The sequence below is a fragment of the Triticum aestivum genome, chromosome 1B (genome assembly GCF_018294505.1).
Source record: "Triticum aestivum cultivar Chinese Spring chromosome 1B, IWGSC CS RefSeq v2.1, whole genome shotgun sequence".
Lineage (NCBI taxonomy): Eukaryota > Viridiplantae > Streptophyta > Magnoliopsida > Poales > Poaceae > Triticum > Triticum aestivum.
Window position 1 is genome coordinate 259078316 of NC_057795.1, and position 15240 is coordinate 259093555.

Consider the following 15240-nt stretch of genomic DNA (forward strand, 5'->3'; position numbering starts at 1 on the left):
TCATACATTATGGGACGGAGGGGTTACGGGGCTGCTCATGTTAAAGTTACAACTTGACTACTAAAGTTATCAGGACACTAAGCTATCATTATCAGACTACCAATGCTAAAGTTATCAACATAACAATTGTACTTTCGGTCATGACTGTTATGGATTTATTACCACTTACCAGACTGCTAATCATATAATTATGAGGCTGCTCATGTTAAAGTTATCACTTGACTACTAAAGTTATCAGGATACTAGGCTATCATTATCAGACTACCAATGCTAAAGTTATCAACATAACAATTGTACTTTGGGTCCCTATAAGGGGTTTATTACACCCCCTTGTACTTTAGGTCAAACTTTAACCTTAACCATAGATTTGATTTGCAAAGTACTCCCTCCGTCCCAAAATAAGTGACTCAGAGTACAAAGTCTGAGTCACTTATTTTGAAACGGAGGAAGTATAATACTTACTCTTTCCTACGATATAAGATGTTATCACAACCAATGTACTCATATATTATTAATTGTAAGTAACATCTTACATTATGGGCGGAGAGAATGTCATAAAATTTATACTGTTGGATTCGTATTGGAAAGAAGTTTTCATTTATATAGTTTTGTTACATATAACAAATATTTTGTTACGCTGTATGGTCGAACTTTGGCTCAAAGTGTGAGGGGCCTAACAAACACGGCCAGAGGGGAATTGCATTCCATAAATATATCGTCTTAATCATGATTTATAGTCAGTTTTCTCCTAAAACTGACTACACCCGAGGGCAATTTCTAAAGTCCCAACTACTAATTACAATGCTCATCAGAAGGCCGTTCCCTGGAATGCTCGTCAATTTCTTCCAGGGAGGAACATACCAACAATAAATGAATCCCACTCAATCCCGTCCACACCAGTTAGATAACAACGAGCATCTGCTTCCAAGTATTGCATTTCCCTGTTGCAAATTGCAGATCCTGGCAGAATGGAAGCAAATCTAAGCATTTTCGGATGATGAGTCTCCCGAGGATTTGACTCCTTAGACCAAGTTTATTCTTCTCCTTCAACTAGTCTTCCACGTACCCATCTCATCTTAGACTTATTAGCAGGTGAGGACACATTCTCTAGTGGCTCTGCTGAAATAAATTCTGTTGTATCTGCTGCAATCCGGTCGATCTGGTCGTTATTGACCACTTGCTCACTGATACATAGATCATTTGTTCCAAGATTTCCGTTCACATCTTGAGCTGTTGAAAAAGCTGAAGGAAGCAAATAAGCTCTTTCCATGGAGTTCTCTATCCTCTGAAACATACTGAGTTGTTCCTTTTCACCTAGTGCAGACACATCAAAATAGAAATCCATGCCATTAACAGTCCTTGGAGGTAGCTTCATTCCATTTACAGATTTGTTCTCTTGTTTAATAAGGTCATTTTGGTTCTCCAACTTGTGCAGTTCCGAGACACCTGAGTCATCCGAGGTATCATCAGAAGAACTTTCTGCTGGCCCATCATTATCATCAACACCTTCGAGTGACATTCTTGCCTCTGTAACAAGCTTTCTAGCTTCTATAAGTGATGCTTGAGCAAATGGAATTTTCGCTGCAACAGGCTCAAGAGCATTTGCAGCTTTCTCGGCTTCTACAATGAGTGACCTGATGGTAAAAGAATAAGAAAACAACTTACAATGAGACAGTTAAATTTTAAAATGTCTTGCATGTATAGATGGCATGTTAGTTTTCTGACAGGAAATAGTGTAAACTAGGTATGAAGTAAAAGCACCCCGGAAAATTCAACTGCAAGTGTGATTGCAGTGCACTAATGCGATATATTCGTATGTTTTTCTTTCCATTCTTTGTTTTTCCGGAAAAAACTTCCGATCCATTCATCAAACATCATGGCAGTACAAAGAACACAAGAAATAATAAAAATTACATCTATGCCCGTAGACCACCTAGCGACGACTACAAGCACTGGAGCGAGCCGAAGACGCGCCGCCATCATCGCCCCTCCCTCACCGTTGACGGGCAAACCTTGTACTGACATGTATATTGTTTGGATTTTCCAAAGACTTTTTCACAGATATGTGGTCTTGATTTTTCCCAATAGTAACAAACGGACTAGATGCGTCATGTGTGTAACAGCCGAGAGTAATACCCTCATTAAATTTTGCTTGTTAATTTATTTATTTTGGCATCATCATGTCGTCATGCTTAAACTTGAAATGAGGTAGCTAAAACCCTCAATACATTAAACCAAACCCAAACCATAATTACTTTTATCATTTTATTTTATTAGGGAATTACAAAACCATTTCCCTTTTTGGTGTTTTGCATGATAGCCTTTCAAACTTTGCACATGGCCTTTCTACAATACTTAGAGGCTACAAAGCATGGATACGGCAGAAACAGCCGAATTGCCGTCCTAGTACGGGGGTATACGGGGACACGCGCGGATACGCCAGGATACACGTATCCCGCAGTATCCCATCTTTTCCGAATTAAAAAAAGGGGAAAGAAATCGGGATACGGCAGATACAGTGTGGACACGGTGGGGACTCGAGGCTGCAGCTGCCTGGACTCGCTTCTCTGGTCGCCGGCTCGCCGACGCCGTTTCCCCCAAGCCCAGCTCTTCCCCCGACGAAGAACACCCATCAAGCAGAGAGGAAGATGGCAAGGTGTTCGAGGACAAGGAAGAAGGACCAGGCGGGGAGAAAGATGGGGACTGCAGCCAGCAGAGAGGAAGAAGATATAAACGGCGGCGCAGTCTTTTCTTCTGCTCTCTGCAGCTCTCAGGCGGTGGAGGAAACGAGAAGAGAACGGCTAGAGGAGCTGACTAGTCTAGGGTTTCAGGAACTGGACCTTATATGGGATCTGAGTGGAGAGCTACATGGCCTGAGTGGAGGGTTCGTATGGACATAGGCTGCCCCAAAGTCTTTTCTCAATAGAAATGAGGCAACATATATCCAGTAATTCCTTTACAAAAAACATATATCCAGTAGAAAATCTCTGAACTAAAAATTATCATTAAATCTTTATTACATGCCGGTATTTTTTTCTATATATTTATATACCCCGCCGTATCCCCGAATGGCTGTTTCTAAAAAATGCCGTATCCCACGTCCCAGTATGCGTATCCCCGTCTTTCTGTCCCCGTGTCCGTGCTTTTTAGCTTAGAGGCTACCCAATTTGTTTCATGATTTTATCCCTAACCTATCACCTACATTTAGTTCAAACCCAAAATTGATTTTAAATGGATTAACATTCCAGAAAATATAAACATGATTCCAAAAATTATGAATCTTTTTGTGAGGCCTTGATATATATTCCAGAGAAGGTTCACAAAAAATTGCATAAAGATTGGATCTAATTTGAACCTCCAAAACATTTTTAAACAGAAGATATTCCATTTTTTGTAAAAGAAAAAGAAAAAGGAATTCTTTTAAGTCACACAGCCCACGGCCCAAATACCCCTTCGCACTGGTTATTCCCTACCTCTATGGCAGCACGATCCCACGATCACATTGACGGCAATGTCAATTTCACGGGCTGAACAGCGTCGCCTTGGCCTATATAGCTGCCCCCGACCTAGCCCTAGCCACCCTCTACCCTCCCTCGACGTTGCCGCTCTCCTCCTCCACCTACAGAGGCCCCTATTTTTCGCACGTCCTTTGACCGATCCAAGCACACCGTTGTGTTCATGGTGAGCTCCTATAATGAAGCCCCCTATTTTCTGCAATGTTGGTAGCTCTAGGACCCTTAGCGTGTATCCAGTCTCGTCCTTACTACCCGGGTCCATCTTTCTCGACCTTTTCTGTGAAGGATACCTCTTTCCTCACTTTTCCCCGACACTTCTATCACTAATGTTGAGTCCTTGTCCAGCCATCCCACTCTTCTGCTAATTCGACTGTTGTAGATACGACACCGTCATCTCCTATGGTTTCCTCACCTCACTTGTCACGGGATCTGCACCTTCATTGCCAGTGGTTTCTCCGTCTCCATCACCTGAGCCTATCCCGATGATTCCTCGTATTCTTCCATCTTTTCCTCAGTATTATACACGTCGTTCACGTGTTGTGGATGCGTCTACTAATGTGTCATCTTCCTTGTGACAGCCTACTTATGCCTTACGTACTCACCCCTTGACTGCTATGGTTTTTCTAGCGCTGGCGCTGCAACTTCTTATCGTGATGTTCATTCCAAATGGCAGCTTACCATAGCAGAGGAGATTGTTGCTCTTGAGCTCACCGACACGTAGGAACTTGTTTCTATTCCTCCATGTGCTCGTCTCGTCACTTGTAGCTGGGTCTATAACTCACACGAATGGTTCTCTTGAGCGCTACAAAGCTCGTCTTGTAGCTCATGTCTTTCAACAGGAGCATGGTCGTGATTATGATGACTTCTGCTCCTATGCCCCATATGATCATTGTTCGCACACTTCTTGGCGTGGCCTCTATTAGCCATTGGTCTGTCTCAGCTCGATGTCAAGAATGCCTTCCTTAATGGTGAGTTGCGTGAGGAGGTTTACATGCAGCCACCACATGGGCATTTTGTTCCTGATGGTATGGTATGTCATCTCCGTCGCTCTCTCTATGGCCTTAAGCAAGCCCCTCGTGCTTGGTTTGAGCGTTTCGCCTCTGTGGTGATTGTTGCTGGTTTTTCGACAAGCACTCATGATCCTGAGTTGTTTGTCCACCTTTCTTCTCATGGTTGGACTCTTCTCCTATATGTTGATGACATGATCATCACTGGCGACGACCCTAAGTACATTGCCTTTGTGAACGCATGTCTTAGTGAGTAGTCTATTAAGTCTGATCTTGGCCCTCTTCACTGTTTTCTTGGGAGTGAGGTTTCTACTACCTCTGATGGCTTTTTTATTTCCCATGAGAAGTATATCCATGATCTTGTCCATGTTGCTCTTACTGATAAGCACACCATTGAGACTCCCATGGAGCTCAATATTCACCTCACCGTGGTGACCCCTTGTCTGATCTGGCGTTGTATTGTCATCTTGTTGGGAGTCTAGTCAATCTAGTTGTCACTCGTCTACGTATCTCATATATTGTTCATATTTTGAGTCAGTTTGTTTTTGCTCCCACTTCGGCTCACTATAGTCACTTTCTTCGTGTTCTTCAATATCTTCGTGACGCGCTCTCTCGCCGTCTTTTCTTTCCGCTCTCCAGTTTGTTACAGCTTCAAGACTATTCGAATGCTACATGGGCTAGCCATGCTCAGATCGCCGTTCACTTTTTGCTTACAGTGTTTTTCTTGCTGGTTCTCTCATTTGCCTAGAAGACGGAGCAACAAATTGCAGTTTCCTGCTCGAGTGCAGAGGCTGAGTTGCGAGCTATGGCTCTTTTAACGGCAGAGATGACTTAGTTATGGTGATTACTTCAGGAGTTTGGTGTGTCTGTTATTACACCTACTACACTCTTGTCTGATAATACACGTGCTAGAAGTATTGTGCGCGATCCTATGAAACATGAGCTCGCCAAGCATATTGGTGTTGATGCTTCTTTTGTGCGCCCTCGTGTGCAGGATCAGGTTATTGCTCTTCAGTATGTGCCTTCCAAGTTACAGTTGGCGGATTTCTTTACGAAGGCCCAAACTAGAGCCGAGCATGGATTTTATCTCTCCAAACTAAGTGTTGTGGATCCACCATGAGTTTGAGGGGTGGTGTTAAGAGTTATATTATTTTCCATTTATAGCCTGATTTATTTTCCCTAAGGTATGAGGGGTTTCATGCATATTTACCACCTCTACATGTATATATATCGGCCTAGGTCCACCTGGAAATACAAGTTGCATATTTCCTAACAATATCTACTTGATGCTGCTATGGGTAGTTGAACCTGGCTCTGATACATTTATGTTGTGCTATGGATATACTTATGTTACTATGTAATGAAGGCAAAGGTGGGAGGCCATGTTTTATGCAATCGGTGTTTTGTTCCACTTGAGCCGACACTAGGACCCGAGTTTTATCTTGATCCAAGACCGAGCTTACTCAACCTCTCGCTGGGGAATTTATGGGACCCATTGCGACCTAGACCTAAACCTCTAACCTCTCCATGGGCCACATAGTTCGGGCTTTCCGTTACGTCCAGTTGAGTTGCGAATGAGATATGTTTATGATGATGATGTTGTTAATGTTATAGCTAGCCGTTGCATACATATAGGCAAGGTTGTCAGAACCGTGATTCTGAACTGGATCGAAGCTTTGATGGTAGGATCGCAAATCATAGAATCTTCACTATCAGAATCATAGAAACGTAGATACTAATAATCAAAATCATAGAACCATAGGGGTTCATTTGGATCGTAAAGTGGTAGAATCGTACAATAGAATCATGATTCTGACAACCTTGCATATAGGAGTGTGGCGCGGCAACCGTTTATCTTGCTGCTCTAGCCGCTCACAATGGTTGAGTCTGTTTCGGAGCATCGGCTAGACTCACAATTCAGGCACAACTCAGTTGGGTGGCTCCTTGGACTTGTTTGCAACATATGGGAAGTGTCGTGGCCACTCTCCCTCCGCCGACACACCCCGTGTGTGCTATTCTCGAGGGCATCAAGGGGTTGTTTGGTTCTCGCCAGTGTCGGCCATGCCAATGTTGGCGAGCCAAATACTTGGTGCAGGATCTGGGGGCCAAAATTTGTCAATGATTTGGCGTCAAAGTGAACTGGAGGAGCCTGGGTGGGCTGGGCGCACCAAAAAATTGGTGCCCATCCCAACGGGACGCCAAGCCTGATCAACGACCAAAATTTTGGATCGGCAGGTGAGGGTTGTAATCCAAACAGCCCCTAAGAGCGTTTGGCGTTTGTTAGGGTAAATTGGTACGCCCCTGCAGGGTTAAATCTATTCGAATAGCCCTGTCCACGGTTATGGACGACTTCAACATTTTGTACTTAATCATAGAACAACTTCAACAAATATTTAATAAACTTGCCGCCGTGTGAGCATTGTTTGTAAAGCGTCCCTCAGAGCGCCCTCCAGGCTCAAAAGCATCCAGCTCACTTTAGACATGTGTCTAAGGCGTGCCTTAGACATTAAAGCGTCTGAAGCGCCCGCTTAGGCGTCCTGATTGGCGCTTTAGTACAGAGAGGACGCCATAGACTTGCCAAGCAGGGAACAGAGATTTCTGGCGGGGAAAAAGGGCTGGGCGGGAACACAAGGGCAGGAAAACTGGGCTCACATGTGAAACAGTTACAGGAGAGGAAAGAGAGAGAGAACCAAAACCAGGGCGTGCAAATCTCCAGGCTTTCAGCTCTCTCCTCTCCTCTGGCAGCAGCTTCCGCCTCAGATCTGCACCAGCTTCCTCCTCTCGCTCCTCTTCTCCGGCTGCAGCAGCTCCCCCCCTCCTCTTGCGCAACCACAATTGCATGGCTCCTGCCCTCTCTTCTCCCCCTTCCCCTCCCTTTGCTCTTTCTTACATGCTCAGATCTGCACCAGCTTGTCATGCCTTTCCTGCTCTGTTATGTGTTATGCTATACACAGCTCCTCTGCTGTTAGGTGCTGCTGCTACCTCTCTTATAGTAGTTGGCTAGTTGCTTACTGCTTAGTGGATGGATTAGAATAATGGCTACTAATGCATATGTGCTCACTGGTGGATTAGAAGCAAGGTACGTATGTCTCACTAAATGGTACTCTATTCTACTGCCCATCAGGTTCAGAGTCTGTCTAAAGTGTCACCTCACTTTACGCTTTAGCGCTTAAGCAGTGAGGCGCCCCCTCAGCGCCTCGCTTCCCTTTACCGCTTTAAAAACATACGGTGTGAGTGCCTTGCGGATTCTTCCTTGTGGGAGATACAAGGTGGAATGAAAGGCAGTGCACCCTCTTTCCTTATCTCTATTAGACGCAAGTTGTAGTGTATCTATAGGAGCAAACCACATACCCTTTACTTTGAGACGATGCATACTCAGTGTAGATCTAATGTAAGTCTTGCAGAGTACGTCATGTACTCACCCTTGCTATTCAAACCAAGTTGCTGCAGAGGACTTCACCGACATTGAAGGTGGCTACTTCGGAAAACTTACTGACGACGAGTTAGATAGAAGGTCCCAGGTGGCAGTCTGAGCCTTGGGAGGGCCTTTCGTTTATCTCCAACCTCTTGGGCGCATTTGATATTTTTGCCTATAACCAGACTATTTACTTCGTTGAATGATGTAATGTTGGATCATGTTGATCTCTAGTTGTAACAATAACTTAGTAGCTCATGTGAACTCCATACCTTATATATGTTATCGTTCGAGTTCTATGATGATACTTATTACGTTTCAACCCATAGCGTGTCATAGTGCGTGTATGTACGAAAGTACACTTTGCGGGTAGGATATGGCTTCTATTCTACACCTTGTAGGCAATTGCACTAAACTTGGAATAGTACCGAATCCGGGGTCCGACAATGTGGCTGTTATTAAGCTTTGACTACTTTTCATAAATTAAACACATTGGATAGTGCAACAATCAAACAGAAATTATAAGGGGGAGCTTGGCCAGCATTGCTGGGTTATTTTGTCTTATTTCCATATTTGTCAAAACTAGTCAAAGTCTAGTTGAAAGAACACATCAAAGTGCAGTAACAAAATTTGAAGCACGGAAAATCAATAGCTGATATTTGTTAGCAAAGATGTGCCTCATGCAGTTTACCCTTTTCTAATTGCAAATAAGACAACATACCTGGCTCTTTCAATAGCCTCTTTCTTCTCTATTTCCAGTGCTGTCCTTTGGGCTCTAATCTTCGTTATCATCTCTAGTTTCTCACCTGCCATAGGATCTTTGTAAGGAGTTGCACTTTTCTTTCTCTTAACTGGAGCAGTTTTTGCATGTGCATCGTCCAAGCTGACAGCTCTGTGTTGAATAGATTTCTTTTTTTCACGCTTTGCACCTGGTTCTCTCGGAGTTCTTTGTTTACGCGGTACTTTAGATCCAGAAGATGTTCCATGATAGCTATTAATTGCACTGCAAACACGTTCACGGTATTCCTGCAAGAAAATCAAATGTTTCTACCATTAGTTTATGCAATATGAATAAGCCATATATTGCCCCGAAGACATTGGAATGAGAGGATGAGAACCATGAAATATGTTCAGCAAGGCATAGATAATCTTACTCGATCCAACCACTTCGCAGCAATGGCTTCTGCAATTTTTCTCCTCTGCTCTGGGGTTTTTGGCGCTCTTCTATTACCTGTCGGCCTAGGCATTGATCTTCTTTGCTGGACTTTCTCCAACCATTCCTGCCGCAGTTGCTCAGTCAACATTTTATGTGAATTCCATTGGAAGGCAACTCCACCAGCAAAGCCCTTCCTAGCTGCATTTGCTATCATTTCCCGCCACTGCACAAAGCAGCCATCCTGAACCATTAGCTTCTGTAGACGCAAGCGCCACCCACGCCTCACTCCCAATGATATCTTAATTTTGGTCTCTTCACTGTATCAAGTACAAACAAAAAAAATAGCAATTACTACAAAAGCATCTACAATTAAATCGATGTGGGTAGTTCTAGAAATCATGAAACTAAGGAACTGCAGTTAACTTTTTTTTAAAGAACTGCAGTTAACTTTTTTTTAAAGAACTGCAGTTAACTTATTACAGAGTTTAGACTTGTGGGTTGTGGCACAGTTGCAGGTTTGGATATGGCCAAGGGGAGTATGAAGTGGCATGTGCAAACATTGCGAAATCAAGCGAACGAGCTCTTCGGATCAGCTCGTTATAGTGCATGAGCTTGTGTAGGCCACGCTCCATCTCTTGAAGTGTATGTGCAAACACTTGAATCATGCCGAAACTGAGACAAGCTCGAGTAGCTTGTCGAGCTCAAGCTATTTGAACATCCCTATGTTTGAGGAACAAACTTGCCAACAGAATAATAAGTCAGATCAAGAATCAGTACAAGACGTATGCACAGAAGTACATGGCCCCACCATGGCACTTCCCAATCATGGGATGAGATCTCCAATCTCCATGCTAGGCAGTCTACTTTCGGAATTAGGGAGATATGTTTTAGCATAGGCCGTGAGCCAATTAAGATAAGATCTATGATATGTTCTAAGTCGTCACATGCCATCATGATATCATCATCAAGCTCCATAACAGCTCTCGTCTTTATTTTTTCATCTATGTTGAATCTATTGTTCAGAGAGTTCTTATCTTCAACTCTGACCCTGACAGGAACAGCTGACTTGAATTCATTTTGCACTGGGGGGCGGCCTTTATTCCAGATAACCACAATCTCCCTCACTGATGCACATTTGGAGTAATGCTCCACAAACATCTTCAGATTCCAAAGACGGGCATCATATGTCATAGTTAACAGCGTGAACTGTGAGTACCTAGCCTTGATTGGATATGGCTCTTGAGCACCATTGCCACCATATATGCAGTGAGTTCCAAGACAAGTTAGAAAAATTAAGACTAGTATTACTAGCACAACATAAACTCATCCCTTCCAAGTTCTGTAGTTGATTCTCCCACCAAGAAGAGAACCCAACTTGTTCAAACTGGAAAACAGCGAACTTAGCTTATTACCTATGTTGGATTGTCTGGCCTCTAAATAAAGAAGATTCCCTATGAGGAACAAAGCAAGCAAGAGTTCAGAGGAGTAACTCTTTTATCATGACCCAGGGGCGAAAGCCCCCATACCTCATTACACCCTAGTACGAAACATTTTTGGTATCAGAGTCAACGATCTCCATTCCGCCGGTTGCCATGACCTTGCCCATGGATCTAAGCACCCTGTCTCCCTGGCATACTTTCAACTATGGGCCAACTGCCATCCTTGCTGAATATCAGCTTGCAATTCCCGAGCTAGCAACCAGGTTGTGTTATCTTAAGACGTCAAAACCAGTCCCGCCGATGCCCTCAACGGCACTCTCCATGGGTGTTGCCACTAACACAAATAGTGGTGCCATTGCATGTGTGCAGGCACCATCATTGCAATCCGCTGCTGCACTCGTCATTGCATCTGCACCGGCACAAAAATCAGGCAGCCTATGGACTCACTGCCGCCATCTGCACATGCACTCATTGAGCCAGGCAGTGGTGCCATTAGTCTGCTCAACGATGTTGGAGATATACTAGTCCCTTCTTTTTTTGCGCATCGAGATATACTAGTTGTGACGACCAATAGGGGAGAATCAATCGCACAAGAGGGGAATTTGGGGAGGAGCAGAGGTAGGGGACGAGAGTAGGTAGGAGAAGGGGAGAGACCGAATTGACTTGTTCTTTCATTCGATACCCAGTACACCAGTGGCGGATCTAAAATCTTACCAATGTGGGGGCAAGCATGGGACATGGTGGTTGAACGGCACAAAAATGAGCATAATGTATATAAATATGCACTAGTAGTAAAAGTAAATTTGCAATTTTTTTGTGGGGTCCGTGGCCCCCACCACCCCACCCCTAGATCCGCCACTGCAGTACACTGGAGAGGTTTGGCTAAGTACCCACACAAACGCTACCACTGGTTACAATGGGCCACAGCCGGCCCATGGACTCACTGGGCTCAGCCCGTACTACCCTTCTCCCTAATCAGTCCACCGCTCCGCAGTAGCAGGTGTGACAATTGCCCCCTCTTGAGCGGAAGCGTCGTCCTCCCAGATCGGTGCCGTAGGGTAGCGTTGCCTCAGAACTGTTCTTCCCAAGTTGCAGACGCGTCCGAGAGGGATGACCATTGTACTCGGACTTGCACGATGGAGGCGTTCCCTTTCTTGACCATGCGGCGCTCCAGGATAGCTTCTGGTACGAGTGTTGCAGCTGTGAGATCTGGTGTCTTGGGCAGTTCAGAGAATACTGGTGTTTAGTCTGGAGTGAACGGCTTCAGCTGGGACACATGAAAAACGTTGTGAATGCGACTGTCAAGTGGCAGAGTTAACCTGTACGCCATGGTGCCAATGCGTTGCTCCACTGGAAAGGGGCCAAAGAATTTGTAGGCCAATTTTGGACAGGGACGATTGGCCACTGTTGACTGAGCATAGGGTTGCAGTTTGAGCAGCACTTGTTCTCCCACGTTGAACATTCTCTCTGTGCGATGACGATCTGCTTTTTGCTTGCATCGGTTCTGAGCACGTGCCAATTGAGTATGCAGTCTGTCATTGTGTTGTGCCCATTCCAATTCTTTGTCTTTGCTGTCAGGCAGATTGGCTGAGATGTTGGGCAAACCACCCAAATTGGGTTCTTGACCATAAAGAGCTTTGAACGGTGAAGTATCGAGCGAGGAGTGATGAGTAGTACTATACCAGAATTCTGCAGTTGGAAGCCACTGGCGCCATTGTTTGGGGCTGTCATGTACAGCACATCGCAAGTACATCTCCAGACACTAATTAACCCGCTCACTCTGGCCATCCGTCTGTGGGTGGTACACCGTGGAATAGCTGAGCTTGGTACCTGCAGCCTCGAGTAGCCCTCGCCACATAGCACTGGTGAAGACGCGATCTCGATCTGATACGATTGAGTGAGGCACTCCATGTAGTTTGATAATGTTATCCCAAAATGCTCGAGCCACTGTTGCTGCAGAAAAGGGATGTCGAAGGGGGACAAAGTGGGCATACTTCGTAAAACGATCCACCACAACCATGATGACTTCGTAGCCCTCAGATGCTAGCAGTCCCTCGACAAAATCCATAGTGAGATCACGCCAAGGTTCAGTTGGTATGGGCAGCGGTTGCAACAAGCCTGGTGTCTTGAGATGCTCGTGCTTTGCATGTTGGCAGGTTGCACATTGACGCACAAAATCCTCCACCACCTGCTTCATGCCACGCCAAGCAAAGAGCTTCTTGATCCATTGATAAGTTGTTGTTACTCCAGAGTGGCCACCCACGGCGCTGGCATGGAAAGCACTGATCAGCTTGGTCTGTAGTGTTGTGTTAGCACCGATCCAAAGTCTGTCATGGAAGCGAATCACTCCTTGTCGTAACTCATAGCCTTGCTCATCTGGACCGCACAGAGCGAGCTGTTGCAACAAATCTTGGCTGTCGGCATCAGTTTCATATGAATTAGCAACCTCCTGTAGCCACTGTGGTTGGCACACTGACAGGGAGCAAATGCCCGACGCGGGACAAGACGTCTGCTGCGCCATTGTCGGTTCCACGCCGGTACTTGAAAGAAAATTGCAGTCCCACCATCTTCGACATAGCTTTGTGTTGGAGCTCCGTCTCGAGCTGTTGGTCACCGAGGTGAGACAAACACTTGTGGTCAGTGACAATTACGAACGGAGCTCTCTGAAGATAAGCACGCCACTTGTCCACCGCCATCATCACCATGAGGAATTCCTTCTCGTAAATCGATAGCCATTGATTCTTTACTCCCAAAGCCTTGCTAAGGTATGCAACCAGGTGTCCGTCCTGTACCAGGACAGCGCCCACACCGGTGTCACAGGCGTCCGTCTCGATGGAAAAAGGGCGACTGAAATCCGGCAGAGCCAAAACCGGCGTGTTCACCATTGCCACTTTGAGCAGTTCGAATGCTGACTAAGCCTGGTTTGACCAGGGGAAGCCCTTTTTGGTGAGAAGCTGAGTAAGAGGCTTAGCCAGAATTCCATACCGTGGTACAAATTTTCGGTAGTAGCCAGTAAGACCAAGAAATCCGCGCAGCTCGGAGGCATTCGTTGGAGTCAGCCAAGCTCGCATGGCGCTCGTCTTGGTGGCATCTGTCGCCAAGCCCTCGCTGGAGATGACGTGTTCGAGATACTCGACGCAGGGCTGCGCGAACGAGCAGTTGGATTGCTTCGTGTATAATTGGTTCTGGCGCAGAATCGAGAAGACCGTGCGCAGATGTTCTTCATGCTCTGGAAGTGACTGAAGACCATAATATCATCCAAGAAGGTGACAGACATACTTGCGGTTCGGACCGGGGAAGACCGAATTCATCACACACTGGAAGGTGGGCGGTCCATTTGTGACTCCGAACGGCATGACACGGAATTGAAAATGGCCATGATGTGTTTTGAGTGCCGTCTTTTCCTCATCGCCTTCCCTCATTCTAATCTGGTGATAACCGGAGCGCAAATCGATCTTGGAGAAGAACGCAGCCCCAGCCAATTCATCCAGCAGCTCATCGATTATAGGAAGAGGAAACTTGTTCTTGGTGACTTGATTGAGACGTCTGTAATCCACACAAAACGCAACGTCCCATCTTTCTTCTTGACCAGCAAAACCGGAGCTGCAAATGGTCTCATACTGTGAGTAATTACTCCAGTTTTTAACATTTCACTGACTTGCCACTCTATTTCATCTTTTTGCAGCGGTGAGTACCAATATGGCCGACAGTTCGCCGGTGCAGCACCTGGTTCCAACGTGATAGCATGATCATATTGCCGATGCGGGGGAAGTTCAGTTGGTTCTCAAAAATGTCACTAAACTCCGTGAGCAGACGCTTAATTGTTGGCTTAATTGTTGGTGAAACTGGTGCCTCTGAATCTGTATTGGTTGGTGTCAACTGCATTTCCAGTAGTGCCGCGCCCCAAATTTCATTGGCCTCATGCATTTCCCAATGTGCAGCTGCATCCAGAGCGGTGAGTGTTGCTTGCTCGTCAGACCGTACTCCTGTTAAGTGCACCGCCTTGCCCTCCTGGTTGAACTCGATGGTCTTTTGCTGCCAATCACACTTCATTGGACTGTTCTTAGCCAACCAGTCAACGCCCAGCAAGGCGTCATAGACCCCAAGGTTTAACACCTGCATATCCGTTGTGAACTGATGATCCTGAACACTCCACTGTAGTTGTTGCACCATGACAGTGCAACTTAACTTCTGCCCATTGGCGACACGCACTGCTATGGGAGCAATGCTGGTGGTTGGCGCGCCTATCCTTGCTGCAAATGAGGAGTTGATGAAGCTGTGAGTGCTTCCAGAATCAACAAGGAGGAGAAAGGTTTGGTTCCCGACTGTTGCTCGCAAACGGATAGTTTCAGCAGATTCCGTTCCCTCCACGGCATGAGCTGAGAGCAAGCAGCAGGCTGCGTCGGCCGACCCCTCTGGTTCGTCCAACAGCTGCAAAGCGCGGACAGGTTCGTCCAACAGCTGCAAAGCGCGGACAGCTTCGTCAGATAATACTTCTCCATGATCGCCCACTTCAATTGTTAGCAGCTGCGCCGATCGTTTGCACTGATTATCGCGCGAGTACTTGTCTCCATATCTGAAGCAGAGGCCATTCTGGCGCCGGTAATCCCGCAGCTGTCACTCGCGCCCAAAGTCATCCGCAGCTGGCTTGGGTGTCAGAGCTGCGCGTTGGCCAGGTGTAACACCCCGAGGATCATGCTACAGTAAT

General features: G+C 45.8%; 1 protein-coding gene across 1 annotated transcript in view; it reads right to left on the reverse strand.

Annotated features, from left to right (window-relative positions):
- Positions 1-578: 578 nt before the first annotated feature.
- The window catches only part of LOC123118427 (uncharacterized), a 47063-nt gene continuing 32401 nt past the window's right edge, over positions 579-15240 (reverse strand). The window contains exons 4-6 of the mRNA XM_044538607.1: positions 9092-9410; positions 8659-8963; positions 579-1634 (exon numbers count right to left, since the gene is read on the reverse strand). Coding sequence (XP_044394542.1) covers positions 1034-1634; positions 8659-8963; positions 9092-9410 — 1225 coding nt within the window. The 3' untranslated portion in view covers positions 579-1033. The remainder of the gene's footprint in view (positions 1635-8658; positions 8964-9091; positions 9411-15240) is intronic.